The 14,308-nt window shown below is 46.1% G+C and overlaps 1 protein-coding gene across 1 annotated transcript; it reads left to right on the top strand.

The window, feature by feature from the left end:
- The first annotated feature begins 2,132 nt into the window (after positions 1-2,132).
- Gpx2 (glutathione peroxidase 2) lies at positions 2,133-5,617 on the top strand. The gene is made up of 2 exons (XM_059279271.1): positions 2,133-2,604; positions 4,957-5,617. Exons 1-2 carry the CDS (start codon positions 2,380-2,382, stop codon positions 5,305-5,307), a joined length of 576 nt encoding a protein of 191 aa, XP_059135254.1. The 5' UTR covers positions 2,133-2,379; the 3' UTR covers positions 5,308-5,617.
- The last annotated feature ends 8,691 nt before the right edge of the window (positions 5,618-14,308 follow it).

Genomic DNA, 14,308 nt, shown 5'->3' with positions numbered 1-14,308 from the left:
GAGAGCACTTGCCGCCCTCCTGAGCAGTCACTGTGTGGGAGGGAGTGCTTATCTTTATGAACTCAACAGATAAGGAAACAGGTTCTCGGCAGTGAGCTTTAAAGAGAAGGAAGGGTCCAAGAGAATAATGGTTATGACTAAAAATCAGTGCCCTGGACTCTCTAGAATCTAGAGTCTAAATGGAAAAGCTTTGGATTATCTATCTAGAAAAACCTCTATAAGCAATTCTTTTGCAGTCAGAACCGAGAATCACCCACCTAGGCTTTTCTGCCTCCTAAGGCTTAGAACAATTGTTCTGTTGCAGAAAGCCATAGGGAAGACTCTTAGTTAACGTGTGCCCAAAGTTAAAAGCTTCTGGAAAGTGGGGGGCAGTGTGTACACCTGGAGACAGTACTTAGGAATATCTCATCAGTTTTACTCAACTGTGAGAAGTGAGCATCCAGGAGACCCGTGAGGGTCTTAGATTTTCTTGGAGAAAACCAAGTGCGAACCCATTCCTCACTCAAGACTACACAGCATGCCTGAAGAGGGCTTTCAAAGCACAGCAAACAAAAGGCATCTCTCTCTTTGGAAGCTCAGGCTGCCAGGGGAAGCTCCAGATGGCAGAGAAGCCTGGCAAATGAATGTCAAGTTCTTAGTCATCCTTGCCAGGTCCCTCTGACTCCATAGCTCGGTAAGGACATCTACTGGCTATGATATCCAAGGACTCTGGGCAGTCCCACAGGAGACCTAACTTCTTCCACCGTCCGTGGCATCACAAGACTCCATTCCCGCTTGGATCGTGGAAACCTGTTTTTAGGGAGCGGTCAGCTGAGCTAGGATTCCCACACACTTGAACACACGTGGGACAAGCTATGAGGCAGAACTGCTGAGCACTCCCTGGCACAGAGTTTCTTTGCCTCTCAACAAATCAAATTCTGAAGATGGGTTGCCCCAGCCTTGCTGACTGTTCTAGGAGCTCTTCCAATGGCAAATGTACCTGTGAAAATACCCTTGGGGAGACATTTGCCTTACTAAAATAGCCAGGATAAGCTTGATTGTTCGTTGTTGTTGTTTTTTGAGACAGTTTCTCAAAAAAGCTACTTTTGAGACAGTGTAGCTTTGGAGCCTTTCCTGGAACTCACTATGTAGACCAGGCTGGTCTCAGAATCAGAGATCCACCTGCCTCTGCCTCCCGAGTGCTGGGATCAAAGGCGTGCGCCACCACCGCCCAGCATGATTGTTAGTTTTACTGGTGAAGAAATCGAGTGTTTCTTAAAAGTTCCTAATTTAGTTGGCCAACACTTGAATAATGGAGTGGCTTGGATAATGGTCTTTTCCGCTACTAGACTGAGCCCCAGGAACAGCCCTCAGCAGGGCAAAGACATCCCACCACACACCAATGGCTGGCTTTGAAGAAGTCTTGGTAACCTACTTGGAAGCACAGCTGCTTTGCCTTCCTGTACATTCCCTCCTGTGAGGAATGTGTGTCACGCATTCACAGAAGCCTGCTCTTGAAAATCTCAGAGACTGAACCATTGCTGGAGAGGGAGACAGGTACAATTCATCTATCTAGAATGTACAGTCTGTTCCAAGACTCCTCCTGATCACTAGGCCAGCAACAACTCCATCCTCATGACTGGTGGAGGAGTGTGGAATGGAGGTGGAGGTTCTAATGTAGGACATGGCACAGTGCAGGGACAAAGACCTTAGTGTTCTCCATGACGAGAAACATCACTCACTGAAAGGCTTTCTGAGACAAACACAACTTCATCCTTTCTGCCTGATGCAAACCGAGGCATTGGAAGTCATTGCTTCCAGAAAAACGACACTCTCCTCCTAAGAGTCCCTTTGATTCTGCTTTAAGGAAGCACAGAAATATTAAAAGTACTATACATCTTTCAATCATCTATGTCGGGTGGACATCAGCCCCAATTCAGACCTGAGAACGTTCGACCTCTCCCAATTCAGAGACTGCTGCTCCATAAATGTGTTTTTAAAAATGTCTGTGCCAGGTTAAAAAAAAAAAAACTTGCTGGGGCAAGTAGGAGTCAATCTTGAACGCTCCCTCCCTTTTTTCCTCCCCATTTGACCTTTAAGGCTCTGGTTTCCAGCAAGGAGTGAATTATTCACATCCGCTCATAGATATCAAATTGGCCCTTCCAGGTTGCCAGTAGGGTGGGACAGAAGGTGGCTTTGTTCAGAGACTGTAAATAGGCAGAGCCACCGCCTTGTTCAAACAGAAAGCAGGTGGGTGCCTGTTTTTACTAAACCGTACCAGAAATGCTCACAGGCACCTGGTGAAATCTTCTCTACCTTTCCTTGCTTCTCCTTCCTCCCCACCCAGTCAACGGACTTAAGTGGGCTCACACGACTGGGCAGGGCTCACTGCACTCGACCATGGCTTCTTACATCGCCAAGTCTTTCTATGATCTCAGTGCCATCAGCCTGGATGGGGAGAAGATAGACTTTAACACGTTCCGAGGCAGGGCAGTGCTGATTGAGAATGTCGCATCGCTCTGAGGAACAACCACCCGAGACTTCAACCAGCTCAATGAATTGCAATGTCGCTTCCCCAGGCGCCTGGTGGTTCTCGGCTTCCCTTGCAACCAATTTGGACATCAGGTGAGTAGTCCCTTGGGTTCCACCCAAGGAGCTGATTGATGGAGCTTGAGGCAGATAAAGAAGAGGGTGAATGTGTGTTGGAAAATCTGGAATTGAAGGGCATGTTTCATCAGTCTAGGTCTAGATGAATGTGGAATACCACAGGGAAGTAGATATGCTCTGAGATTAAATATTGATGGTGTGACTTTTTTTTTTTTTTTTTTACTATCTTTCCAGAATATTCTATGAGGGTTGCTACCAGGTCTCTCCATTCTGTCTTTGCTGGGTTCCATGCAAAGTGATTATTTGTTGAATGAATGAGTGGAGAAAATGGAAGGTTTCAAACTAAGCTGGCATGGTAGGCCATTCCTGTAATCCTAGAACGGCAGTGTGAGGTGGAGGCTGAGGACTGATGTGAGGTGGAGGCTAAACTGGGCTCCACAGCAAGACCTCATCTCAGAAAACAGCCTGCATCCGCCTCCTCTGGGCATCACACGAATCTGTCTGAGTAACGGGTCAAGTTAGTACAGAGCTTCAGCCTATACACTTGAAGCTCTCTTTTGGGAATTCTGTTTCTACTTAGGATTTAACTGTACAAACAAGACAGCTGTCCCTAAGGGGACTGTCTAATTAGAGTCCCCTTAGTTCAACTCACAGTGGCCGGAAGGTAAGGAAGGACCGGCTGAGAAGGACAGCTGTGGTAGACTAGAGACCCAGTCAGTCATCACTGTGCTCACAGGGCCTTCCCTCTCAAGTCCCTTTTCAGACTTTGTCTGAAAGGGTGAAACCTCACTGGAGGCACATCACCTCCCCGGAGGTGCGTCTGACCTCACACCTCACTTGTGTCTGGCTAGCTGCTGGAAGGAGTCATCTGCACTGAGAGATCAGCAGTCTAATAGAGATCAGCTGGGGCTCAGAAATGTCATGGTGGCCTGGACTGTGTTAATCGTCCCAGTAGGTCAGAGGCAGGCACTTGCGGAGGGAGCTAGCTGACTCTGAGCCTCGAGAGGCGGGGTGGGAACTGAAGGTTCTCACTGGCATTTGGAGTGGGGTAGGACGAGGGTGGCAGTAGGGAGGGAGAAATAGGGAACAGGTTCTGAGCTAAAGCATTTGTAGCTGATTACCGTGCATGAAGACGAGGTTCAGAAGACCTTTGGATGGCAGTTTAGAAGTGATTATGTACCCACAGTCTTTGTCCTTAAGTCTTTAATTGCTTAACAACTGGCCCAAGCCCATTTCTAGGGCAGTCACCTATCCTGATGGTCACTAAGTGGTTCCGTTTAGAGTGTGTCCACCACTGTCACTGACTTGCTCTGCCTTAGTGGAGCTGGAAAATGAAGACTCCCTTGAAGTCTGTCTTCAAAGTGTCCCCCATTTGCATTTTAGTTCTAGGACAAGGAAAGGTGAAAGCTGGAAGCTATAAAGGTCACCCACCTGGGTCTTATTTCCCGCTTGACTCATGAGGTGCATAGGGCACAGGCAAAGGATGCACTCAACACACACAGAACCAGAAGGGAGCAGAACCAGGGCAGAAGAAGGGGAAAATGGTGGTAGGAAGTGTGTGCATGTATGCATGCATGAGTGCACGCCTGCCTGCGCGCGCGTGTGTGTGTGTGTGTGTGTGTGTGTGCGCGTGCGTGCTCATTTGTAGGTACACAGGAAGAAGGGCAGGTGCTGTGCATAGGTTGAGTCTCTTTTCCTTCTTTTCCCTGAACTCAAGGTTCCCTGAAGGGCCAACAAACACACTGTTAATTGCTCAGGGTGGATTAGGTTCAGAAGCAATTCCAAAGTGCTAAATCTTTCATCACATTTCTTTCTTTTTTATTTTAATGCGTGTGCAGGGGTGTGCACATGCCATAGCTCACATGTAGAGGTTAGAGGACAATTTGTGAGAGTGGGTTCTCTCCTTAAATTATGTGGCACTCCCTGGCTTATGAAGTGTTAGATGTAGCCTAGCAAACCACCAAAGGCCATGGCTGGTGAGAGGGCTCAATGGGTAAAGGCACTTGCCACCAAGTCTGAATCCTCAGAACCCACATGGTGGAAGGAGAGAAGCAAATTCTGCAGTCTCTGACCTCTGCATGTGCAACATGGCACTCACAACGTGTACACACGTGTGCGCGGAAACACACACACACACACACACACACACACATACACACACACACTAAAATAGATGTAAAAGATAAAAAACCAACAACGCAATGGCTGGGAGAGAGCAAGGCAAAGCAGATGGAGAAGAAACACACACACATGCTTGCACACAACGAAGGAAAGAGCGACCCCAGGGAGGAAGGGTTGGAGAAGGAAAGGTTTGCACCGGAGAATCCTTGGTTTCCCCTTCATTTTCTCCTGCTTTGTCTTCTCCTCCAGGAGAACTGTCAGAACGAGGAGATCCTGAACAGCCTCAAGTATGTCCGCCCTGGGGGTGGGTACCAGCCCACCTTCAGTCTTACCCAGAAGTGTGATGTCAATGGGCAGAATGAGCATCCTGTCTTTGCCTACCTGAAAGACAAGCTACCCTACCCTTATGATGACCCGTTCTCCCTCATGACCGATCCCAAGCTCATCATGTGGAGTCCGGTGCGCCGCTCAGATGTGGCCTGGAACTTTGAGAAGTTCCTCATAGGGCCAGAAGGGGAGCCATTCCGACGCTACAGCCGCACCTTCCAAACCATCAACATTGAGCCTGACATCAAACGTCTCCTCAAAGTTGCTATCTAGACGTGAGCTCTCGGCCTAGGTATCTCCCACTGTTTCCAGTCCCCAGGTATTCCTCTGGGCTCAGTGTACCCCCAGGAGACACTGGGGGACTGAAGCATCCCCTTCACTGAAGCACCTGACCTCCCCTGCCTGCCTGTTTCCTTTAGCTCCCTCAACACTCTTGAGTCCACTTGGGGCTCTAAGTCTGGGGTAGGCTCTGGGCCTTCACAGAATGATGGCACCTTCCTAAACCCTTATGGGAGATGTCTGAGAAGTTGTGAACGCCCAGAGCCAGCCTGCTTTAGAGTCCAATAAAGGGCAGGTATGGAAACGAGTGGGTCTTTGTATCTTCCTTTCTAAAAACTTCAAGTATCTTATTTTGTTCTGTGTGCGTGTACACGTGTGAAGGTCAGGGGACAACTTTGGGGAGTTGCTTCTCTCCTTCCACCTTGGCTGCCAGGGATGGAACTCGGGTCCCTGGGCCTGCCTCACTTACTGAGCCATCTTGCTGGCCCCGTGTTTTCTTTCTTGGGAGATGTGGAGGGGTGTAGGAACTGTGGTGGGGTGGCAGGGCTGGAAACACTAAGGTTTGGTAGAGTGCAGCTCTGATCAACGGGGTGCCCCGATTACTGTCTGGACTGGGTTGAAGTCAAGGTGTGCGGTGACAGTTGGAGCTGCAATAAAAGTGAATTGATCATTTCATGGCTCTTACAGAACCGAGCAAAAGGAGGAAGTAGTAAAGTGGAGTAAAGAGAAAAAAAGACAGCAGGCCCTTTGGCTGAGCGTACTGGCTGTTAGCCTACAACCAGGAAGGCATCACATCATTGTGGGTCCTAGAACAATTAAACATTAACTGACAACAAGGGTGTAGAAAGTGGTTACCAGGAACACAGGCGTGATTGCATTTACTTCCTCCATGAGTATGGACACACACACACACACACACACACACACACACACACAACTTTGGAGCACTGGTTCTCAACCTGGGAGCTGTGACCTCTGGGGATCAAATGACCATTTCACAGGGGTTGCATATCAAGTTATCCTCTTCTTGATTACTTTGTTACATTTAAAATTCTAAAATTACACTGTGTGTGTGTGTGTGTGTGTGTGTGTGTGTGCATACGTGTGCACATGCATGTATATACGTATGGACTGTGGCATGCGGAGGTCAGAGGACATCTTGCAGTCTCCCTCCACCATGTGGGTTCCAGGGATTGAGATCAGATCATCAGGCTTGTAAACACAGAAGTTCACCTTCTACCTTTGTTCTTCTCAAGCTCACACCCTCACAAGTCCAGGCACAAGGCAAACAAATGGAGGTATGAATGAATGATTGGTAGGGACAGAAGAGGACAGAGGCATGGCTGCATTTATGCCCTCCATGAGTATGGAAACACACACACACACACACACACACACACACACACACACACACACCCTTTAGAGCACTGGTTCTCAACCTGTGGGTTGTGCCCCTGGGGGGTCAAATGACCCTTTCACAGGGGTTGCATATCAGATATTCACACTAAGATTCATAACAGTAGCAAAATTACAGTTTTAAAGTAGCACTGAAAATCATTTTATGGTTGGGGGGGTCACCACAACATGAGGAACTGTACTAACGGGTCCCAGCATTAGGAAGGTTGAGAACCACTGCTACAGAGATTGAGTTTCTGCCCACATGACTGGTACTCACTGTGAGGACAGGTGTACCAAATGGCTTTGTCGGGATGCCCAGGTTCCTCGTTCAGTGCAAGCGCATTCAAGAAGGACCAACACCACCAGAGGCAGGGGGCTGTCATGCTCTGCGGAGGAGTCCTTCCTGTTACATTTTCCCCTTTGGCCACTAGATGGAACATCTCTGTCTTGAAGCCCTCAAGGAACGGTTCTCCGAACCAGACACCCTGCTAAAGAATGCCAATACTGCTGATGTTTTCCCTTTAATCTGCTCCTCATAATCATTTCCCAAGCTCTTGCATCATTTGAAAAGCAAGTGTGGGGCTGAGATAAATGATGCCTGTCTGACCTTCAGCTCAAGCTGTCATTGACAGTGCTGTATGCCAAAGGGGTAACCTGAGTACTGCAGTCGGAATCCCCAGGCATCCATCTGAGAGACCTCCTGTTAAATTAAGGTTGCCCTCAGCTTGACTCTTGAAAATTCAGCCCTTTGGATTGCCTATCTTAAAGCCAGCAGTTGGGGTATAAATTCTTTTGCAGAAGGGTCATGCTAATTTTAGAGTCGTATGACCGAGACCAATTCTTTCCCTGATGAAATGGGATAAGGCATTTGTGCAGGGTGCTACTGTGGGTTTTTCTTTTCATCACGATGGTGCCCGCTATTGTGTCTGTTGACAGACAGCTATTCTGGATGTCTGGCTAGCCTAGAGGTTGGCATTATGCCACTGGCAATTTAGGGTGTGATATGACGGCACAGTGGGTCACATCTTTTCCAGGTGGTTCAAACTAAATGAATAACTTAGGGATTTCAGAAGAATGAGAATTTCAGTATAAATAATTTTACACAGAGTCAGGAGGGCAAAAATGGTAGAAGTGGGCTCTTCACTTAGGCAGGGTAATGCTGTTTGCTTCAGACGGGATCTAACTAGTTTTTCACAGAAGGGGACAGAGAGGCAGGATGACCTTCCATGGTGTTGTTAAAATCAAAGTAAGGGTTGCCTTCCTTCGTTCATCTACCTCACTTGCCCACGCTTTGTCCTCAGAAGCAGCAGCTTCGGGCCATCAGCAGATAACATAAAGATTTAATGGAATCCCCCACTTTCCTGAATAAACAAAGTCTTTTAATCAAATTTTCCCGAGGACACTCAGGAGTAGGAAGAAGTCTCATGAACAAGCTCAGGCAGAAGCGCTGAGACAATGCTGCTCAGTTTAGAGGAATGCCGGGATCTCTTCCGAGGGCTCGCCACTGAGGAAGGAGCTTGGGAGTGACTTTAGGGGACCAAGACATACAGACTGAAATGGGTGGTTATGACTTAAAATCTTTACAACTATGTTCCACAGCTACATCTTAGGCTAACAAATATGAGCCAAATTCTAGAACTTTCTGATAAACACCATTAACCACCATAATCCAAGATACTAGTACCAAGTCGACCTCACTGCATTATTCACAGGGACTCCAAAGGAATTCTCTCTCTATAGAGAGAAGATAGCTGGATGGACTAGCCGCACCACAACCTATAAGCCATTCTAATAAATCTCTTTCTATATATATAGATTAATTCTGTAAGTTCTGTTCATCTACAGAAACCCAAAGGCCGTTTGAAGACACAGTTACAGCGCCAAGTACATGGCAGCAGCCTGGAGGGCTGGGCCAGGGGGTCCTCCAGAAGGTGGTATGTTTTGAATCCAATATATGTCCAATGTGCAGTACAGTTGCTCCCATAGCCAGGATCCACAGGTCCAGGAATCAAAGGTGGAAAGGGGAACAGGTCCATTCACTATCGCCCCTGGTGACTCACTAGGGAAATTTTTGCTTCCTGTTCCAACAACCTCAAGTTCTACTGGACTAGAAGTTTTGGTTCCAGAGTGGGGAGTGCTCCTGCCAGGAGCCACAACAAACATTCCATTGGCCTGGAAGCTTGGACTTCCCCCAGCCACTCTGGGCTTCTGATACCCTTAATCAACAGGCTAAAGGAGGAGGGGTGTGACTGATCTAGATTACCAAGGCGGAAAGTGGATTGCTTCTCTAAAATGGAGGTAAGAAAGATTATGTCTGGAGTGCAGCTCCTTCAGGGCAGTGGCTCTCAAACCTGTGGGTTGCAATTCCTTTGGGGTCACATATCAGATATCCTACATATCAGATATTTACACTACAACTAATAACAGTAGCAAAATTACAGTTATGAAGAAGCAACGAATTCATTTTATGGCTGGGGGTCACCACAGCATGAGGAACTGTGTTAAAGGGTCCCAGCTTTAGGATGTCTGTTGGTGCTACCATGTCCTATGGTTAAAGTGAACGGGAAACTCTAACAACCTAATCCAGGCAGGCAGGCAGGATGACAAAGGGCACAGACCCTTCAGGAATGAAGGTTCAGGTCACTCCAGAAAAATCCAAGACCTGCTGAGGTGGAGGAAATACAGAATGGTGTCTTAGGGTTTCTATTGCTGTGAAGAGACACCCATAACCACAGCAACTCTTCTGAAGGAAAACATTTAATTGAGGTGGCTCGCTTACAGTTTCAGAGGTTCAGTCCTCTAAGAGAACATGGCAGCATGCAGGCAGACATGGTGTTGGCTACATCTTGATCAGAAGGCAACAGAAGTGGACTCAGACACTGGGCGGTATCTTGACCATAGGAATCCTCAAAGCCTGCCCCCACAGTGACATACTTCCTCCAACAAGGCCTCACCTCCTAATAGTGCCAGTTATTATAGTGGCTGTTATGGGGGGGGGCAATTACAGTCAAACCACCACAAATGGGTAGTAGAGGAAGGTAGTTATAAATATCAGCCATTTGACCAGTTGCAGAAATGAGGATTTTAACTGACATGAGTATTTGTCATATTTTGTTAAGAATTCGTTTATATAGATAGATATTTGTGTTTTCTTTACTCTATTTATCATATAATGTAACAAGAGTTATCAGTGGCTATCATGTTTGAGATAAAAGATAACAGAATGTCCTTCAATGAACACTGCCACCAATTCTAAATTTATAATTCATTTTTGGGTGTATGTGGAAGTTATATCATGTTAGGCATAATTATAACCTGGTTAAATATATAACACACTTGCAATTATATTTGGGATAATTACATCAGTGTTTAGGCATTATTGTGACCTGGTTATTGTTTTAATTTGGAAATCAAGTTGACAAGGATGGACTTGTGATGCCTATTCTTGGTTGTCAACTTGACAACATCTGGAATTAACTAAAACTCAAATGGCTGGGCACATCTGTGAGGGATTTTTATTTCTTAAATTAAATCATTTGAAGTGGGAAGACACACTTGCAATCCAGATCTTGGGGGGGGGGGATCCACTTTTAATCTGGGACACACCTTCTGCTCGTAGCCTGTATAAGGAAATGAAAGAGGGAAGCCTGCCCTCTCTAGCAAGTCCACTCCTTCACTGACATTAGAGCCTACCTCCTGGGGACTCTGGCATATACTAAAGACCAGCTGAGACATCCAGCCTTGTGGACTGAACAACTACTGGAATTTTGGACCTTTCGTTGGTAGACAGTCATTGCTGGAGTAGCTGGACCACAGCCTGTAAGCTGTTCTAATAAATCCCCCACCCCCATATATAATGTACATACACTCTCTCCACCCACTCTCTGTCTGTCTGTCTGTCTATCAAGGATAAAGGCCTAGTAAACAGCAGAGTTGAAATCTTAGCTTTCAACATAGTGAGTTCCTGGCCAAACAGGGTAAGATTCTGAAAAAAAAAAAAAAATTGTAAAAGCCAGAGGAACAGGAAGTTTGCTGACATTGTGTCTCCCAGAAATATGGATAGATCCATGAACTCTCATCAACATGTCTGCCTAAACTAGACCAGAACAAGGACACTACCAACAGACAAGCTAACACAGAGGGGGAGAGGCCTCAACCATAGACAAAGAACTACAGGCGACTAAGAAATGCTGAGATGGGAGAAATCATCTTCCCCAGAGAGCCCCAACTGGTCATTCAGTACCAAGTGGTCAGCCCTGAAATAACATACAGAGCAGGTTGTATTTCTACATTTAGGAATATGATAAAAAAAAATATATACATATGTAACAACGAAGGAAAAAAGGCAAATGTGAGGGGCAAAGAGGGAATGATGTAATTAGATTTTAATTAAAAATTTTTATAATTATATAATTGTTTTGTTGTTGTTTTTTTGAGACAGGGTTTCTCTGTGTGTAGTCCTGGCTGTCCTGGAACTGGCTCTGTAGACCAGGCTGGCCTTGAACTCAGAGATCTGCCTCTATCTGCCTCCCGAGTTCTGGGATTAAAGGCCTGCGCCACCCCCATCCAGCTTAATTATATAAATTTTTTAAAGGTCAATTATGGAGGCTGGGAGACTGCCCAAGAGTACTTGCTGCTCTTCCAGAGGACTTAAGTTTGGTTCCCAGCACCCACATCCATCAGGAAGGCCACAAATGGCTACAACTCTAGCTCCATGAGATCTGCCATGTTATTCTGATCTCCTTGGGCACCCACATACATGAGGCAAATATATACACACAGAAACATAAAAATAAATATATTTTTTCAAAAAGCTGCCAGACATGGTGGTGCACACCTTTACTATCAGCACTAGGAGGGAGGCAAAGGCTGGAGGATGTCTGTGACTGTGAAGCAAGCCAGAACTACATAGTTAGCCCAGGCCAGCCAGGGCTACATAGTAAGATCCTGTCCCCAAACATACAAACAAACCACACAGCTCAAGTCAGACAGACTTCCTGCACAAAGGAGGGGAAGTGGGTACAAGTCCTCCCCCTAGCCAAGAAGCTATTTACAATTGACAGGTGCTGGGAAAGGGAAATAACTTGTCTCCAATGGCAGGTCACTGGGTACATTAACCACACTCCAGGGCAGGCCAATACAAGCAGTCGCCATGGTTACTCTGTAGTTGTTGTTTTAAGAGAAAGACGAGGAAGTTGGGTGGGTAGGGAGGTGAGGGAGGATCTGGGAGGAGTTGGGGGAGGGGAAAGAATGTCAATATAGTGTATGAAATTTTCAAAAAAGTAAATAAAAACATAAAAAGGAATATAACTAACTACCAACAAAACACATAAAAATCAAAAGCCAGTCAGGTAGATTCCTGATTGGTCATCTAAGGTGAGTAAAGAGAAAGATGCCAGGACAGCTGAGGTTCTAATACCCACAGTGACTGCCTTTCAGTAGTAGAGACTAATGAATATCTGCCTTTCCTTGATTTGCACAGAAAAATGAGAAACCAGCGGAACTAGATTTAAGACCTTTTTATTCTGTTAGACCCCCAGAAGAATTCCTCGAGACGACAGAGTCACAAGGCACAACACTCAGCTGGCTGAGTAACAGTGAAATAAAGAGACTGGATCTTGTGTTTTGAAATTTTCTAAGCTATATCCAAAACAGGTGGATAATTTTACAATACTCGTGGTAGATGAGGTGTCTTCAGGGCACACAGGATCATACTCTTCAGCTTCAAATGACTAAGCTAGAACATCAGCGGACTCCAGAAGGGGCCACTCAGAGGCTGCAATGGCTCCCTGCTGCTATTTACAGAAATGAGGCAGTTCTCTGCCTTTGGACTCATTTGATGAAACCGTTTCCTCAGCAGGTCAGATATAGATCTGTAGCAAAATGAAAGTATTTTCCAGGAATAAACCAACTGACCCTTCTGGGGCAGCAACTGAACTTTCTGAATAGTAAATCTTTGTCTGACACGCCTAGGTCCTGTGGAGGGCCGTCACCGACCCTGAACCGACCTCCTCCTCACCTGGCAAAGCTTTACACCTCATGTTCACCGGCACTCCCGCTGGGAGGAGGTCACACGGTAGCACGTGACTCTGAGCTGCTGATTTCATGCAGGTTCTTCCTGGCTCTGAAAGTGGATTACAAGGGCCCCACACTCATGACAGTGTAAGTGAGTGTGTTCAGTGGCTGCAAGGGCCCCACACTCATGAAGTGTAAGTGAGTGTGTTCAGTGGCTGCAAGGGTCCCACACTCATGGCAGTGTAAGTGTGTTCAAGGCTGTGGCACTGAGCAGCACTCAGGTGCCACTACTATTACTACTGCTACAGAATAAAAAGGGTTCCCTGGTGTGACTGCCAAAGGCTTTTTTTAGATTTATTTATTTATTTATTATGTATACAGTGTTCTGATGCACATATCCCTGCAGGCCAGAAGAGGGCACCAGACCTCATTACAGATGGCTGTGAGCCACCATGTGGTTGCTGGGAATTGAACTCAGGACCTTTGGAAGAGCAAGCAGTGCTCTTAACCTCTGAGCCATCTCTCCAGCCCGGGTTCCCTGGTGTAACACTGTACAATTGCTCACTTTTTGTGTATCTTAGAGGGGAACCCTTAGATACAATGAGGAAACAATTTTCTAAAATGATTTATTTATAGCTGGGTTGTGGTGGCACACACTTTTAATCCCAGCACTCAGGAGGCAGAGGCAGGCAGATCTCTGTGAGTTCGAGGCCAGCCTGGGCTACAGAGTGAGATTTAGGAAAGGCGCAAAGCTACACAGAGAAACTGTTTCGAAAAACAAAAAACAAAAAACAAACAAAAAAGATTTATTTTTCTTTTAGTACATTGGGGTTTTGCGTGCATGTATGTCTGTGTGAGGGTGCCAGATCCCCTGGAATTTGAGTTATAGACAGCTGTGAACTGTCATGTAGGTGCTGGGAACTGAACCCAGGTCCTTTAGCAGAGTAGCCAGTACTCTTAACCGATGAGCCATCTTTCCAGCCCCAATAATTTCGTTTCTGATGCCTATTCCCTTTAAGTTTGGGTGTTAGACTAAGAACTGAAGGCACATCATTGTATCTAGAATTTTATAGGCTTTCTGAAGTATTTTACACTCACTAATTCATTTGGGTCTCCTAGCAATACTGCAAAAGGAGTACACTATCATGTTCTGTTAGCCTAGTTTTACAGAAACAGGATACTGAAGTCTGAGTACGGCTCTGTTTAGTGGCTATCTGCTTCCAAAGGACAATGTGGCCTAGATGCAGTGCTATGACCCCCAAGCCAGTGCTCTTTCAATTATGCACACAACACATTCTACCATCCCTTTGGAGTAAACGAGATCCTATAAACTTACGTTACATCCTTTACTCCGATGTCTCTGGTTTCTCCCATGCGTCCTTCCTCTGGGATAGGCTTCCATTTAGGTCCCATTACATTCGGTTACCACTCCTCCTTAGCCTCCTAGTTTCTCAGCCTCCTAGTTTCTCAGATTTTTTTTTTTTTTGAAGACCTTAGTTGCTTTGAAAGATACTATCAGTGTGTAGAACTAAACTTGGTGGTGCTTATGATTACATAGATTATGGCTCTCTGTGAAGAAAAA

The sequence above is a fragment of the Peromyscus eremicus genome, chromosome 14, assembly GCF_949786415.1.
Source record: "Peromyscus eremicus chromosome 14, PerEre_H2_v1, whole genome shotgun sequence".
Classification (NCBI taxonomy): Eukaryota; Metazoa; Chordata; class Mammalia; order Rodentia; family Cricetidae; genus Peromyscus; species Peromyscus eremicus.
Note: the sequence above shows the minus strand (reverse complement) of the source record. Positions and strands in the feature narration are given on the sequence as shown.